The following is a 17,597-nucleotide window of genomic DNA, read 5'->3' as shown; positions in this document are numbered from 1 at the left end:
CAAGTACTTGTAGGTAGATGCATTCACTGTCTACTGTTTGTACACATGATGCCTCTATGGCACAGGTCAATCACAAAACAGTCCCCATGAAAGACCAGTCAGCCCTCAGAATGCCAGTAACACTGCATGAAATTCAGGAAAAATTACAAAATACTGGCCTGTATGGCTGGTAAAAAAAAGGTCAAGTACCAAATTGTTGTTGACTGTTTAGCTAATTGTTAAAAGGACCAGTAATAGATACAAGATTACCAAACCTTGTTCAGTAATGGGACATTGACCCTTAACCACTTCCATACATTTTTCGACGCATTTGTCCCTCAGATAATTAAATTTAATGAAAGACCTTTCTTACGAGATTCAACTTTTAAAGGCTTCATTTCCAATCCTTAGATACTGATGAGCAGCAAATAGCATAAAACCTGAACAGACTGCATGTTACTGACAGGCTGTTCTGGTTTCATGCTGGTTGCAAAAGCCATTAATTTTGCTTCTTATGGGGGACAGGGTTTACAAAGAGACTGCTTCACTTGTATTATACAGGAGCTTATTCTGGCTAAGTATTGATAAAGGCGGTCAGCGCAAGAACATCTCAACTCTCAGCTGTAAGAATATGCCCATAGTCCTCCTCACACTCAGGATTGAGTCAGACTCAGCTGTAAGAATATGCCCATAGTCCTCCTCACACTCAGGATTGAGTCTCAGCTGTAAGAATATGCCCATAGTCCTCCTCACACTCATGATTGAGTCTCAGCTGTAAGAATATGCCCAAAGTCCTCCTCACACTCAGGATTGACTCTCAGCTGTAAGAATATGCCCAAAGTCCTCCTCACACTCAGGATTGAGTCAGACTCTCAGCTGTAAGAATATGCCCATAGTCCCCCTCACACTCATGATTTAGTCAGACTCTCAGCTGTAAGAATATGCCCATAGTCCCCCTCACACTCAGGATTGAGTCAGACTCTCAGCTGTAAGAATATGCACATAGTCCCCCTCACACTCAGAATTGAGTCACAGCTGTAAGAATATGCCCATAGTCCCCCTCACAATCAGGATTGACTCTCAGCTGTAAGAATATGCCCATAGTCCTCCTCACACTCTGGATTGAGTCAGACTCTCAGCTGTAAGAATATGCCCATAGTCCTCCTCACACTCAGGATTGAGTCAGACTCAGCTGTAAGAATATGCCCATAGTCCCCCTCACACTCAGGATTGAGTCAGACTCAGCTGTAAGAATATGCCCATAGTCCTCCTCATACTCAGGATTGAGTCAGACTCTCAGCTGTAAGAATATGCCCATAGTCCTCCTCACACTCAGGATTGAGTCTCAGCTGTAAGAATATGCCCATAGTCCTACTCACACTCTGGATTGAGTCAGACTCTCAGCTGTAAGAATATGACCATAGTCCTCCTCACACTCAGGATTGAGTCAGACTCTCAGCTGTAAGAATATGCCCATAGTCCTCCTCACACTCAGGATTGAGTCAGACTCAGCTGTAAGAATATGCCCATAGTCCTCCTGCACACTCAGGATTGAGTCAGACTCAGCTGTAAGAATATGCCCATAGTCCTCCTCACACTCAGGATTGAGTCAGACTCAGCTGTAAGAATATGCCTATAGTCCTCCTCACACTCAGGATTGAGTCAGACTCAGCTGTAAGGATATGCCCATAGTCACCCTCACACTCAGGATTGAGTCTCAGCTGTAAGAATATGCCCATAGTCCTCCTCACACTCAGGATTGAGTCAGACTCTCAGCTGTAAGAATATGCCCATAGTCCTCCTCACACTCAGGATTTAGTCAGACTCTCAGCTGTAAGAATATGCCCATAGTCCTCCTCACACTCACGATTGAGTCAGTCTATAAGAATATGCCCATAGTCCTCCTCACACTCAGGATTGAGTCTCAGCTGTAAGAATATGCCCATAGTCCCCCTCACACTCAGGATTGACTCTCAGCTGTAAGAATATGCCCATAGTTCTCCTCACGCTCAGGATTGAGTCTCAACTGTAAGAATATGCCCATAGTCCTCCTCACACTCAGGATTGAGTCTCAACTGTAAGAATATGCCCATAGTCCTCCTCACACTCAGGATTGAGTCTCAACTGTACGAATATGCCCATAGTCCTCCTCACACTCAGGATTGAGTCTCAACTGTAATAATATGCCCATAGTCCCCCTCACACTCATGATTGAGTCTCAGCTGTAAGAATATGCCCATAGTCCTCCTCACACTCAGGATTGAGTCTCAACTGTAAGAATATGCCCATAGTCCTCCTCACACTCAGGATTTAGTCAGACTCTCAGCTGTAAGAATATGCCCATAGTCCTCCTCACACTCTGGATTGAGTCAGACTCTCAGCTGTAAGAATATGCCCATAGTCCTCCTCACACTCTGGATTGAGTCTCAGCTGTAAGAATATGCCCATAGTCCTCCTCACACTCAGGATTGAGTCAGACTCTCAGCTGTAAGAATATGCCCATAGTCCTCCTCACACTCTGGATTGAGTCAGACTCTCAGCTGTAAGAATATGCCCATAGTCCTCCTCACACTCAGGATTGAGTCAGACTCTAAGCTGTAAGAATATGCCCATAGTCCCCCTCACACTTAGGATTGAGTCTCAGCTGTAAGAATATGCCCATAGTCCCCCTCACACTCACGATTGAGTCAGACTCAAAGCTGTAAGAATATGCCCATAGTCCTCCTCACACTCAGGATTGAGTCAGACACACAGCTGTAAGAATATGCCCATAGTCCCCCGCACACTCAGGATTAAGTCTCAGCTGTAAGAATATGCCCATAGTCCTCCTCACACTCAGAATTGAGTCTCAGCTGTAAGAATATGCCCATAGTCCTCCACACACTCAGGATTGAGTCTCAGCTGTAAGAATATGCCCATAGTCCCCCTCACACTCAGGATTGAGTCTCAGCTGTAAGAATATGCCCATAGTCCTCCTCACACTCAGGATTGAGTCAGACTCTCAGCTGTAAGAATATGCCCATAGTCCCCCTCACACTCAGGATTGAGTCAGACTCAAAGCTGTAAGAATATGCCCATAGTCCTCCTCACACTCAGGATTGAGTCAGACTCTCAGCTGTAAGAATATGCCCATAGTCCCCCTCACACTCAGGATTGAGTCTCAGCTATAAGAATATGCCCATAGTCCTCCTCACACTCAGGATTGAGTCTCAGCTGTAAGAATATGCCCATAGTCCTCCTCACACTCAGGATTGAGTCAGACTCTCAGCTGTAAGAATATGCCCATAGTCCTCTTCACACTCAGGATTGAGTCTCAGCTGTAAGAATATGCCCATAGTCCTCCTCACACTCAGGATTGAGTCTCAGCTGTAAGAATATGCCCATAGTCCCCCTCACACTCAGGATTGAGTCTCAGCTGTAAGAATATACCCATAGTCCTCCTCACACTCAGGATTGAGTCAGACTCAGTTGTAAGAATATGCCCATAGTCCCCCTCACACTCAGGATTGAGTCAGACTCAAAGCTGTAAGAATATGCCCATAGTCCTTCTCACACGCAGGATTGAGTCAGACTCTCAGCTGTAAGAATATGCCCATAGTCCCCCTCACACTCAGGATTGAGTCTCAGCTGTAAGAATATGCCCATAGTCCTCCTCACACTCAGGATTGAGTCAGACTCTCAGCTGTAAGAATATGCCCATAGTCCCCCTTACTCTCAGGATTGAGTCAGACTCAAAGCTGTAAGAATATGCCCATAGTCCTCCTCACACTCAGGATTGAGTCAGACTCTCAGCTGTAAGAATATGCCCATAGTCCCCCTCACACTCAGGATTGAGTCTCAGCTATAAGAATATGCCCATAGTCCTCCTCACACTCAGGATTGAGTCAGACTCTCAGCTGTAAGAATATGCCCATAGTCCTCCTCACACTCGGGATTGAGTCAGACTCTCAGCTGTAAGAATATGCCCATAGTCCTCCTCACACTCTGGATTGAGTCAGACTCTCAGCTGTAAGAATATGCCCATAGTCCTCCTCACACTCAGGATTGAGTCAGACTCTAAGCTGTAAGAATATGCCCATAGTCCCCCTCACGCTTAGGATTGAGTCTCAGCTGTAAGAATATGCCCATAGTCCCCCTCACACTCAGGATTGAGTCAGACTCAAAGCTGTAAGAATATGCCCATAGTCCTCCTCACACTCAGGATTGAGTCAGACACACAGCTGTAAGAATATGCCCATAGTCCCCCTCACACTTAGGATTGAGTCTCAGCTGTAAGAATATGCCCATAGTCCTCCTCACACTCAGGATTGAGTCTCAGCTGTAAGAATATGCCCATAGTCCTCCTCACACTCAGGATTGAGTCAGACTCTCAGCTGTAAGAATATGCCCATAGTCCTCTTCACACTCAGGATTGAGTCTCAGCTGTAAGAATATGCCCATAGTCATCCTCACACTCAGGATTGAGTCTCAGCTGTAAGAATATGCCCATAGTCCCCCTCACACTCAGGATTGAGTCTCAGCTGTAATAATATGCCCATAGTCCTCCTCACACTCAGGATTGAGTCAGACTCTCAGCTGTAAGAATATGCCCATAGTCCCCCTCACACTCAGGATTGAGTCAGACTCAAAGCTGTAAGAATATGCCCATAGTCCTCCTCACACTCAGGATTGAGTCAGACTCTCAGCTGTAAGAATATGCCCATAGTCCCCCTCACACTCAGGATTGAGTCTCAGCTGTAAGAATATGCCCATAGTCCTCCTCACACTCAGGATTGAGTCAGACTCTCAGCTGTAAGAATATGCCCATAGTCCCCCTCACACTCAGGATTGAGTCAGACTCAAAGCTGTAAGAATATGCCCATAGTCCTCCTCACACTCAGGATTGAGTCAGACTCTCATCTGTAAGGATATGCCCATAGTCCCCCTCACACTCAGGATTGAGTCTCAGCTATAAGAATATGCCCATAGTCCTCCTCACACTCAGGATTGAGTCAGACTCTCAGCTGTAAGAATATGCCCATAGTCCTCCTCACACTCAGGATTGAGTCAGACTCTCAGCTGTAAGAATATGCCCATAGTCCTCCTCACACGCAGGATTGAGTCAGACTCTCAGCTGTAAGAATATGCCCATAGTCCCCCTCACACTCAGGATTGAGTCAGACTCTAAGCTGTAAGAATATGCCCATAGTCCTCCTCACACTGAGGATTGAGTCAGACTCAGCTGTAGGAATATGCCCATAGTCCTCCTCACACTCAGGATTTACTCTCAGCTGTAAGAATATGCCTATAGTCCCCCTCACACTCAGGATTGAGTCTCAGCTGTAAGAATATGCCCATAGTCCTCCTCACACTCAGGATTGAGTCAGACTCAGCTGTAAGAATATGCCCATAGTCCCCCACACACTCAGGATTGACTCTCAGCTGTAAGAATATGCCCATAGTCCTCCTCACACTCAGGATTGAGTCAGACTCTGCTGTAAGAATATGCCCATAGTCCCCCTCACACTCAGGATTGAGTCTCAGCTGTAAGAATATGCCCATAGTCCTCCTCACACTCTGGATTGAGTCAGACTCAAAGCTGTAAGAATTCGCCCATAGTCCTTCTCACACTCAGGATTGAGTCAGACTCTCAGCTGTAAGAATATGCCCATAGTCCTCCTCACACTCAGGATTGAGTCAGACTCAGCTGTAAGAATATGCCCATAGTCCTCCTCACACTCAGGATTGAGTCTCAGCTGTAAGAATATGCCCATAGTCCCCCTCACACTCATGATTGAGTCTCAGCTGTAAGAATATGCCCATAGTCCTCCTCACACTCAGGATTGAGTCTCAACTGTAAGAATATGCCCATAGTCCTCCTCACACTCAGGATTGAGTCAGACTCTCAGCTGTAAGAATATGCCCATAGTCCTCCTCACACTCTTGATTGAGTCAGACTCAGCTGTAAGAATATGCCCATAGTCCTCCTCACACTCAGGATTGAGTCAGACTCTCAGCTGTAAGAATATGCCCATAGTCCTCCTCACACTCTGGATTGAGTCTCAGCTGTAAGAATATGCCCATAGTCCTCCTCACACACAGGATTGAGTCAGACTCTCAGCTGTAAGAATATGCCCATAGTCCCCCTCACACTCAGGATTGAGTCAGACTCAGCTGTAAGAATATGTCCATAGTCCTCCTCACACTCAGTATTGAGTCTCAACTGTAAGAATATGCCCATAGTCCTCCTCACACTCAGGATTGAGTCAGACTCTCAGCTGTAAGAATATGCCCATAGTCCTCCTCACACTCAGGATTGAGTCTCAGCTGTAAGAATATGCCCATAGTCCTCCTCACACTCAGGATTGAGTCAGACTTTCAGCTGTAAGAATATGCCCATAGTCCTCCTCACACTCAGGATTGAGTCAGACTCAGCTGTAAGAATATGCCCATAGTCCCCCTCACACTCAGGATTGAGTCAGACTCAAAGCTATAAAAAAATCAACACAAAATTCAGCATGATGCTGTGTTTCAGATTGGTCCCACTTTCCTCAGGGCAAATGTCCTAAATGGTCAATTTTTGTCAGGACAGTTGTCCTTATTCATGAAAAAACGTTCAGACAGTTAGGGTATCGTAAAATTGATGGAAAACAAGTAAAAACTAAATTCCACAACATTTTGCTTCAAATAACACTTAACTATAGACTTAGGAGAGTTCAATTATTCATGGTAAATTTCATAGGCACAGCTCTTTTCCATGCCTAAGCTGCTTCAAAGGTTAAGTCCTTTCTAGGCTTTCCATTAATTCTAATTCTCATTATCATGTCTTGAGTGTCTGAGTTAAGCCTGTGTTTCAAGGCTGTTAGAGTTTGATTTTCACCTGTGTTTTACAGGAGCCTATTCTGGCTCCCTGTTCCACACAGAAGCATATCTTGGCTCGCTGTTTCAGGACGACGATGGTCATGACTGGTACTGCTTTGAGTGCCACGGTCCAGGGGAGATGTACGCGTGTGCAGACTGCTGGCGGGTGTTCCATGCTGACTGTCAGGACGAGGACACCTCCGACATCAACTACATCTGTGCCGTGTGCAAGGTAGGCATACAAGGCTTGGATTTAAAGACACTGAAAGTTCTTACTTGTATTCAAATAAGGCAAAACTTGCAGAGCAACTACATCTGAGCAGTGTTAAAGGTAGGCAAAGCAATCTTGAGCAGTTTGGTTTTCAATATTAATAGAATTCAAAAATGAAAGGACATTGTATCGTTAATCAAATTGAAATGTGAAATAAGGCAGAGTCTTAAAACAAGGTAGGCATTGCAATAGAGAGCTTGGATAACAAAACATGAGGAATTCAGAAATGAAATAAGATTGTTTTTTTATGCCCCCATTTCGAAGAAAAGGGGGTATATAGTTTTCGCACTCTCAGTCGGTCAGTCGGTCACACTTTTCGTGTCCGCTCTCTAATTCAAATAGTTTTCATCCGATCTTTACCAAACTTGGTCAGAAGTTGTATCCAGACAATATCTAGGTCAAGTTCGAATATGGGTCATGCCGGGTCAAAAACTAGGTCACGGGGTCACTTAGTGCATTTCAAGGATTTAGCATGGTGTCCGCTCTCTAATTGAAGTAGTTTTCATCTGATCTTTACTAAACTTGGTAAGAAGTTGTATCAAGACAATATCTAGGTCAAGTTCGAATATTGGTCATGCCGGGTCAAAAACTAGGTCACGGGGTCACTTAGTGCATTTCAAGGATTAAGCATGTTGTCCGCTCTCTAGTTTATGTGGCTTTCTGATTTATTTTGATATTCTAAGACATTTTTATGCCCCCAAAGGAGGGGATATATTAATGGGACTGTCCGTTCGTCTGTCTGTCCGTCTGTCCGTCACACTTTGCGTTTAGATTTCGAAAAATGCTCATAACTTCTATGTCGTTTCAGATAGCAATTTCATATTTGGCATGCATGTGTATATGGACAAGGCCTTTCTATACGCACACAAATTTGGACCCCTGTGACCTTGACCTTGAATTAAGGATCCGCGTTTAGGTTTCAAAATCTGCGTTTAGGTTTCGAAAAAAGCTCATAACTTCTATCTAGCGTTTATAGGGGGCAAAAGTCATCCTATGGTGACAGCTCTTGTTGTTAATGAAATTGAATGGAGTAATAAGGCAGAGTTCTAAATATTTATTAAAACAAAACAAAATTACAAAAATGTATATAGCAACTAAGCACATTTTCAGAAGAAAAATTTGACTTGAGTATTCACCCCAAAAAGGACATTTTGACCCCTCAAGATTTCCATATAATAAGGGTCATTTAAGTGGCTTTCTGTGTAAATCGGTGATGGGACCTCAAAACCAGCTTAAAAATATATGTCCTGAGATTTTAAGTAGATATTTTTAAGCTTGGCCAGATCTTCATGTAATAGAAATGTGCAGAACCTTGTCATCATTTTACTGAATGTTTTTTTATGATTACAGGCTGTAATTTCCTGATTGTTCACTTTCTGCCAGTAAAAATTTAAAATCCCTGCAAAACGTTAAACTTTGCTTTTAAACTTTACTACAAGGCTACTATTTACATGAAAAAATATGTACTGCGAATTGTAAATTGTAAGAAATGCTTTGTATGTTTCAACAAAATCTGTGAGTAACATGATATAAGGATATTATGTGAAATAATTGTAATTTGAAGTACACCACCATACTCATGTATCAGATAGTGATAGATATAAAGTATTTAGTGTCTAGAAATAAAGTCCTTACATGTAGAATGTTTTCTTAAGTATAAACAAATACAAAAATTATTATGTTTGTCAGCGCTTCGTGTTTGCGTGCAAAGATTGTTACTTGCTTGAAATAGGTGCATGTTTGAGTGCCCAGTTATGATTGTGCTATATGTTACCAATCTTGTATTTAAAATGCATATTTATATGTATTTGTATGATTAATATGCATAGGGAATAAAGGTAAGCTATTTAGTTGTTCTTATTTGGATATTTCTTTAGTTAAGGTTTACATTCATTTTTAGCTCACCTGAGCACAATGTGCTTATGGTGAGCTTTTGTGATTGCCTTTTGTCCGTTGTGCATTGTGCAGCGCCAACACCTGCCTTGTTAGCACTCTACATGTCACATTTATTGTCCAATCTTCATGAAATTTAGTCAGAAAATTTATGCCAATGATATCTTGAACGAGTTTGAAAATGGTTCCTGTTGGGTGACAAACATGGCCGCAAAGGGGCAGGTCATTTTTCCTTATATGGCTATAGTAAAACCTTGTTTACACTCTTGCCACATTTATTGTCCGATCTTCATGAAACTTGGTCAGAAGATTTTTCCCAATGATATAAAAGAGTTTGAAAACGGTTCCGGTTGCTTGAAAAACATGGTCGCCAGGAGGTGGATCATTTTTCCTTATATGGCTATATTAATACCTTATCAACACTCCAGAGGCCATATTTATTGTCCGATCTTGGAGGAGTTCAAACGGTTCCGGTCTGTTGAAAAACATGGTCACCAGAAGGGCATTTATAGTTCACTCTTCATGAAACTAGGTCAAAACATTTGTTCTAATTATTTCTTGGGCTGCATAGAACAGGTCAGTTCCTTTGAATCTTAGTTGAGCGACTTTGGACCTTTCAAGCCCTCTTGTTTTTTGTTATTTTCATATTCATATTAAATTTGATGTTCTTCGAAAAACTGGATATATTAATTTTGGCACTGAAATGCTTTCTGTTTTAATTTGATTTAATCTTTATACACTTTCTGAGAAAATACTGGATATGATATCCAGGTAATTGGGGTAGTTTAGTCTCAGAAGTTAGGAAAACTTTAGTGGCCGAGGGGGTTTGTTCCATTTTTATGCCCCACCCTTTTATGCCCCTCCGAAGGGCATTTGTATGTCCCACTACTCTTGCGTGGACAACCATTGGTAAAAAGAGTGTTACTGTGACAATGACTACAGTTTAGTCTATTGATCTAGCTTAACTTGAATGGCAAGGGCCCCTCGTTACATGTATATGCCCCACCCTTTAAAATATGCAGCTCCCCTTCTATTGTTATGTTAAACCCTACATGTTTTTATTAGCCCTTAAAGGAGAACAGACAAGTTCAGACTTAAAAAGCACATTTTATAAATGAATATAATATAATAACATTGAAATAAAAACACAAAAATAAAAAAAAGATATAGTGCTAAAAAACGATGATTTTGATGATCGGTAATTTTCGTAATGCGTTCGGCACTTTCGCCACCATTTTCCCTGATGACGTAGTCGTGAGACAACTGTGCATGACCCAGAACAACCTTCATTTATTGTTATTTACGCACTGAAGCTTGCAATTTTCCCGCAAAACTTTAGAGTATAAAGAACTGTGTTTGTCAATTACTAGCATTAAAACAATTTTTAATCTAGACTGTGTTGATTTCCATTGGATTTGTAACGTGACATTTAGGATTTACCTATTTGTACGATGGTGCAGTGTGAAGCGTTTGGCTGCAACGCTCGTCCTGAGAAGGGGACAAAAGGATTCGGCTTTCAAGATCAAGATTTCCAAAGTGTGACAGGGCTGGACAATCGACGTTTGTTTTTAAGTTGTTGAATGTAACCTTTTTAAATAGCCTTTACTGTGAGGTGTGTTATTATTTACACGCGCCAATGTCCCTTTCGATCGCAATCGTTTGTTGATGACAGTTGATGGCAGTAGATGAATTATGTAAATATCTTTGTCTTTTTCATCTGCATTTGTCAATTGTTCATATCATCTTGTAATTGGGCTGTCCATGCATTGATTTGTACGTATCCTTACTATATTTCTGTTTGGAGATTGACATTTATTCAGTCCGAGTAAAAATGGCAACTTGTCTTTTCTTACTCTTTTAACAATCACTGTATGCATATATTTACACCTAATTTGTAACTTACAGTCCATCTAACATCACAGGCTTTTGGCTTTTCTGCATTGGTTGCAGAAAGTCGTACAACCAAAAATATGTTCTTTGTTTATAGTAAAATCAACATGATAGTTGAATAATAAACAGTGGCAGTGTCAGTGGCACTTCTTAACCCATTTATGCCAAGTGGACTCTCCCATCCATCAAAATTGGATCAATTTATTTCCAAAATAAGGGATGTCTAGTATATTTTTTTCTATATTTAGAATATTTCTCACAGAAATTCTTTAAGCAAACAGCGCAGACCCTGATGAGACGCCGCATCATGCTTTGTTCATCAAAGCATTACCCATAGTGTGTTTAAGTGTTAGTATAATATATTTCATGTCTCTACTTTTATTATCCCCTGCCATAGGCGGAGGGATATTGTTTTGGCGTTGTCCATCTTTCAGTCCGTCCGTCCGTCTGGCACTTTTGTGTCCGGAACCATATCTTGGAAGTGCTTTGACGGATTTCTTTGAAACTTGGTATGAGTATATATATGGATAAGAGGATGATGCACGCCAAATGGCATTGTACACCATCTGTTAATAATGGAGTTATGGCTCTTTTTATCTTGAAAAAATGCTTTTTTGAGTGTCAAATATAACACTTTTGTGTCCAGAAGCATATTGGCGGGGGATATCAATTCAACGAATTTGCTTGTTCTAACATGTTTTTGCCATTTAGTTTTTTTGTAAGTATTGCTTATTAAAATACTCAAGTGGCTCTCGGAATAAAGTTGTATTGCAACATTGTGCTGGTAAATCTTCTGTAGTAAATCCGTCCAATTTGCTAAAACGTGTTGTTATGGTAAGGGTGTTATGGTACACTTTGTTGTGTTGTGTCAGTGGTAATTTAAATTCTAAATGTTGCAATAAATTTGTGGGTTACATATAAAGTGTTGTGTAATCCATTTCAATAATATCTTAAGTGTAAATTTGACATGGTGCTTCTCCGTTATGATATAAATTCACCACGCTCGTGTTATGTACTATAAAACAATTAAATTCCTTCATATTAATATAAAATCAAAACAAGATTACTTATGAAGACAAGTAATTAATAAAAAGAGAGCAGAACTGAGGAAATTCATAGAAGTGAATGGCATCAACAACGAGTTCAATTTACCATAAATAAAAAATCGTGTGCAGAGACCACATCGGGTTTCAACAAAATGAACATGTCAGGATATGAGCAAAAGAAATGAAACGAATAATCTCGATTAATCCGTTTTAAATGACGTGACCATTGTAAGGATATACATTTCAAATTAACATTATTCATATTGACAATGTTATTGAAGTGTTAAAAGTTGAACGGTTAATTTGGACGTGCATTCGTACAACGATAAGTTTCTAGTTATAACTAAATTGATCAGTTCAACAAGTGTCATTTATAAAACCGTCTTGATTAAATCATAATTCAATAATGAACTTCATTAAATAACGCTGACCTGTATGTATAATACGTAAAATAGTCATTATTTTTCAGACTTTACAATGACACTCGCTTATAGCGAGTCTTTTGTTATGAATTGGAAGAAAGTTGTCTCAAGACTACGTCACTTCCGGTTTAAACAAAAATGTCGACTCGATCTCAAAGTGTGAAAATTCAGCATTATTATCGGCTGAATACTCGCTGAATGTGATGGTTTTAATTATAATCATTTACATTATAATCTCCCATAAAATTGGAATGTTTCAGCTTTTTTAAACCATGTCTGTTCTCCTTTAATGATTTTATAAAGGAACATAAAGTATAAGATAGTATTAGCATCAAATTTTTGTCAATGAGGAATATACCAAATGGATTTTATGCTGAATGCATTTTCAATTGAAGAGGTTCACTCTGGATAAATCTCTAGTTTGGTCAACCATCTGTTTGGACAGGAATATCATACAAAAGTTGCTTATTTTGTGCATAACAGATTACAAAATTATTAATGGCATTTTATAACATGTGAATGGGCCAGTATTTCATGAGAGGCACGCATGTATAATCAATAAATAAAGCAGGTATATTTAATGATCAATGGTAAAACATGTGACCAAAGATTACTTTACTTTTCATGATAACACATACTTTCATTATCTTAAAAATGACCAAAAAATACTTTAGCGGTTTTCGAAGAACATCAACAAACAGTTGTACTTTCCTGAGGCTATTTATGGTAACTGTTTTTGCATGCCTGTTGATAATTTTCTCGTGAATAGAAAGCAACTATCTCAGTCATGAATTATTATCTTATTATCTTCTGTTATTTTTAGGTTTTTATTGGCTTTCACATTAGTCCTGCATTATAATTTTGAATACAGACATGTAATGGTTTTGTCAACTCCATGTGCACTTAGGGTCATTGCTGTTTCTTGTTCTCCCGTGCACAGTAGAATGGGAATGGCAGAACTTGCACAGCTGGGCTATTAGTCTATGAATAACATACTTCCTTATGTTAATAATGTTGCATAGTTGTTCGAACATCGTGCGCATTTTGTGTGATGACCTGAATCGTATTAACTGAGTGAATGCATTTTATTACGCAGCGAATATGGCATTTTGGTCCCATTCTCCTATTGTCAATTCATTCGTATAATAACGTGCTATAAAATATACAACAGCAAAGGCAGAGTTGAATTCAAGTCCAATTTGATATCCGTTTCAATTTCTGTATATATAGTTCATTTCTCTAAAAATGTAATAATTCTACATTCACAAATTTGTCCATGATTAAGTAAGATAAAAACAGTTTCATTCCATTAGTGACAACATGATTAGATGGACACTTAAAGTGTCAATCCAAATCTGTGCGCAGAGTGTGTCCTTTCTAACAAAACATTCACATTTATATTGACAGGTACATGAACATAAAACTAAAATAGCTCTTATTTATTTTTTGATTGGTCAATATAACTCCGCCTTGCACTTGATCATTGTTGATTGGCCAACTGGCTAATGAGCCAATTAAATTATGCGGTAGGAAATGTGCTAGACTACATTATCACGTTTGACCTGTTTGACGGATATTTTTGATGGTCGATAAGATTATAATTCTCGGGGCATGGGAACTGCACTTTGATAAGAAACCATTTTGACATCTATTACATATTTCAACTGTCTTGGCATCTACTATGTATACAGCCTTAAGGAGAATGTTGACCTGCAATATTTACTATTTATGCTATAATATTCTTCATAATAAAACACCTTTTATTAATTTTCCAACTCTGAGTATTCCATTTCTATATATATGGCTATTATGATAAAAGATTTATCAATATTTTTTTTAATTTGATTATTATATTTATACAAAATGATGTATTAATAAATAATAATTTATAAAAGGGTTAGATTTGGTAAGAATGGAATTTAGCATTTACTAATCAATTAATTGTTATATATATTACGGGTATGTTAAATCTAACAAAAAATTACCATTATTTGAAATGTACAGTGTTTGTCGTGTTAATGCATGATGTATCAATCCGGTTGTCACGTCTGCTGTTTCTGTTATTCATTCATGGTTTGTTGTAAAAATCCAAGTTGGTGTATGATGGAAAAAAATAATTTCTTTCATGTTTCAGTCATCCAGAAAGAAAAAGAAGACCAAGCGGAAGTTGTTGAATACCCTGCTAAGTTACACCATTGTTAGATTGAAAGAAAAGGTAGGGATGTTGGGGAAAAATCTTTACTGAACATCAGCTGCAATTGTTGTTTTAACAGCTCATTATATTGGCTTCCATTTATGACAAATTGTTTGCTTTTTAGCTCACCTGAGCTCAACGTGCTCATGGTGAGCTTTTGTGATTGCCTTTTGTCCGTTGTCCGTCGTGCGTTTTCAACATTTGCCTTGTTAACACTCTAGAGGCCACATTTATTGTCCAATCTTCATGAAATTTGGTCAGAAGATTGGTCTTAATGATATCTTGGATGAGTTCGAAAATGGTTACGTTTGCTTGAAAAACATGGCTGCCAAGTGGCGGGGCATTTTTCCTTATATGGCTATATATGGCTATAGTAAAACCTTGTTAACACTCTAGAGGCCTCATTTATTGTCCGATCTTCATGAAACTTGGTCAGAAGATTCATCCCAATAATATCTTGGCCGAGTTCAAAAATGATGCTGGTTGGTTGAAAAACATGGCCGCCAGGGTGCGGGGTATTTTTCCTTAAATGGCTAAAGTAAAACCTTGTTAACACATAAGAGGCCACATATTTATTGTCCAATCTTTATGAAATTTGGTCAGAAGATTGGTTTCAATGATATCTTGGTTAATATTCGAAAATGGTCACATTTGCTTGAAAAAACATGGCTGCCAAGGGGCGGGGCATTTTTCATTATATGGCTTTGTATGGCTATAGTAAAACCTTGTTAACACTCTAGAGGCCTCATTTATTGTCCGATCTTCATGAAACTTGGTCAGTAGAGTCATCCCAAAAATATCTTGGACGAGTATAAAAATGATGCCGGTTGGTTGAAAAACATGGCCATCAGGGGGCGGGGCATTTTTCCTTGTATGGCTATATTAAAACCTTGTTAACACTCTAGGGGCCACATTTATTTTTCGATCTTCATGAAACTTGGTCAGAAGATTTGTCCCAATGATATCTTGGATGAGTTCGAAAATGGTTGCGGTTGCTTTAAAAACATGGCCACCAATGGGCGGGGCATTTTTCCTAATATGGATATATATTGTTTTAGTCAAACCTTATTAACACTCTAGAGGCCACATTTATTGTCAGATCATCATGAAACTTGGCCAGACAATTTGTCCCAATGATATCTTGGATGAGTTCGAAGATGGTTCCGGTTGGTGGAAAAACATGGCCGCCAAGGGGTCGTGGCATTTTTCCTTATATAACTATAGTAAAACCTTGTTAACACTCTAGAAGCCACATTTTTTGTCCGATCATCATGAAACTCAGAAGATTTCTCCCAATGATATCTCTGACAAGTTCGAAAATGGTTCTAGTTGCTTGAAAAACATGGCCACCAGGGGGCGGGGCATTTTTCCTTATATGGCTTCATGAATCTTCATGAAACTTTGTCAGAATATTTGTTTAAATGATATCTTGGATGTGTATGAAAATGGTTCTGGTCTGTTGAAAAACGTGGCTGCCAGAGTGTTCACTTGTCATGAAAGTTGGTTAGAACATTTGTTTTAATGACATCTTGGGCTGCACAGAACAGAGATCAGTTCCTTTGAATCTCAGGTGAGTGACTTTGGGCCTTTCAGGCCCTCTTGTCATGTTTTTCACATATAAAGTGGTTTCGGAAGGATGAGCTGTTACCACTGCCTTTTGTCTGTTATTTGTTAAGTTTCATTCAAACAAAATCTCTTGAAATGCTGGACAAATTTTAAGATAACTGATAGGAATAATTATTGGCTGAACCACTTTAAAAGTAGTTCAAATTGTTCCAGTCAGCTGCTTGTATTTTAAGAGATGAAAATATATTTAAAAATTAAACCTTTCAAAATCTCTTAAACAACAAGAGTCAGGGGTTTAATATTTGATGTGCAATATCTAATAGTGGTCTTAAGTTGTTCAAATCATGTTCCTTAGATTAAAACTGGCCACACCCCAAGTGTCACATGATGTATATTAACTTAAACAGGGAAATAACTTATAAAACCTCTCAAACAACAAGAGCAGTGGTCCTTTAATGTTCTAATCATGCTTTTTAGGTTCAAAGTGACCATGTCTGTGGTTAAATGTTGCATATGGCATTGGGCCATGCTCTGTGGAAAATGGGGTTTAATGCATGTCGTCATCATGTGCGTAAAGTGTCATCCCAGATTATCATGTGCAGTTGGCACAGGCTAATTAGGGACGACACTTTCCTTTTTGTCCCCTACTGGTTTTACCGGAGGGGACTTATGGTTTGCGCTCTGTGCGTCTGTCTGTGAGTCTGTCTTTGAGTTTAAAAGTTCTTAATATTTTTTCATGAAACTTGCAACATGGATAGATGGCAATATGGACATTATGCACGTCATTTCATTTTGTTCCTACGTCAAACATTGTGGTTGCTATGGCAACCAAATTATTTTTTTTAATCTGAAAATGGTGGAATTTCTGACAATGGTGGAGCCGGTAGGGGACCATATTGCTTGACAATAGCCTTGTTTATGATAAATTTTCAGACCAATTCCGGGACATTGAGCTAAATTGTCCGGGACATTTGCCAATTTTCCGGGACATGTATACATATAGCGATATATATAGACATATATGCATTTTTGGTACGCATTTTTTTCACATCATAAATTGCTAAGTTCGAAAGCCTACAGTATCCAAAATACACTCGATTTATTAACGTCAAATTAAACATTACTACTTCCGTTACTAAATACAAGCCATGTGTTTTTCATGTTAGAAAAGAGCACCAAATTGCTATTGTGTACATGTCACATCATCTGCAGGAAGAAAAACTAAGTAAAGTTAAAAGTATAATGTTCTTGGATACATTTAGGGTGTCTGAAAAATAAGAGCGTCCGAAAATCTAGTGCAATAATGGCAAGTCACAATGGTGCTTACAATTGCTAACGCAATTCAAATTCACATATTATTTTTATTGGTATAATTACTGGAGGATTAAAACAAGACAGAAATAAACCTAGTGAGGATGACAATTTTATATGCTTAACTTTTGTACTCGACTTCTTTGCCGCTTAAACGTGTGAACATACCCTGCTTTGAGTTTTTT

General features: G+C 39.3%; 1 protein-coding gene across 1 annotated transcript in view; it reads left to right on the top strand.

The window, feature by feature from the left end:
- Positions 1–17,597, top strand: part of LOC127858990 (zinc finger MYND domain-containing protein 11-like) — a 68,953-nt gene that overhangs the window by 8,585 nt on the left and 42,771 nt on the right. Inside the window, exons 5-6 of the mRNA XM_052396379.1 lie at positions 6,908–7,051; positions 14,476–14,556. Of these exons, the coding sequence (XP_052252339.1) occupies positions 6,908–7,051; positions 14,476–14,556 (225 nt within the window). The remainder of the gene's footprint in view (positions 1–6,907; positions 7,052–14,475; positions 14,557–17,597) is intronic.

Source organism: Dreissena polymorpha, chromosome 14 (genome assembly GCF_020536995.1).
Source record: "Dreissena polymorpha isolate Duluth1 chromosome 14, UMN_Dpol_1.0, whole genome shotgun sequence".
Lineage (NCBI taxonomy): Eukaryota > Metazoa > Mollusca > Bivalvia > Myida > Dreissenidae > Dreissena > Dreissena polymorpha.
This window is presented reverse-complemented; position numbering and strand designations above follow the sequence as displayed.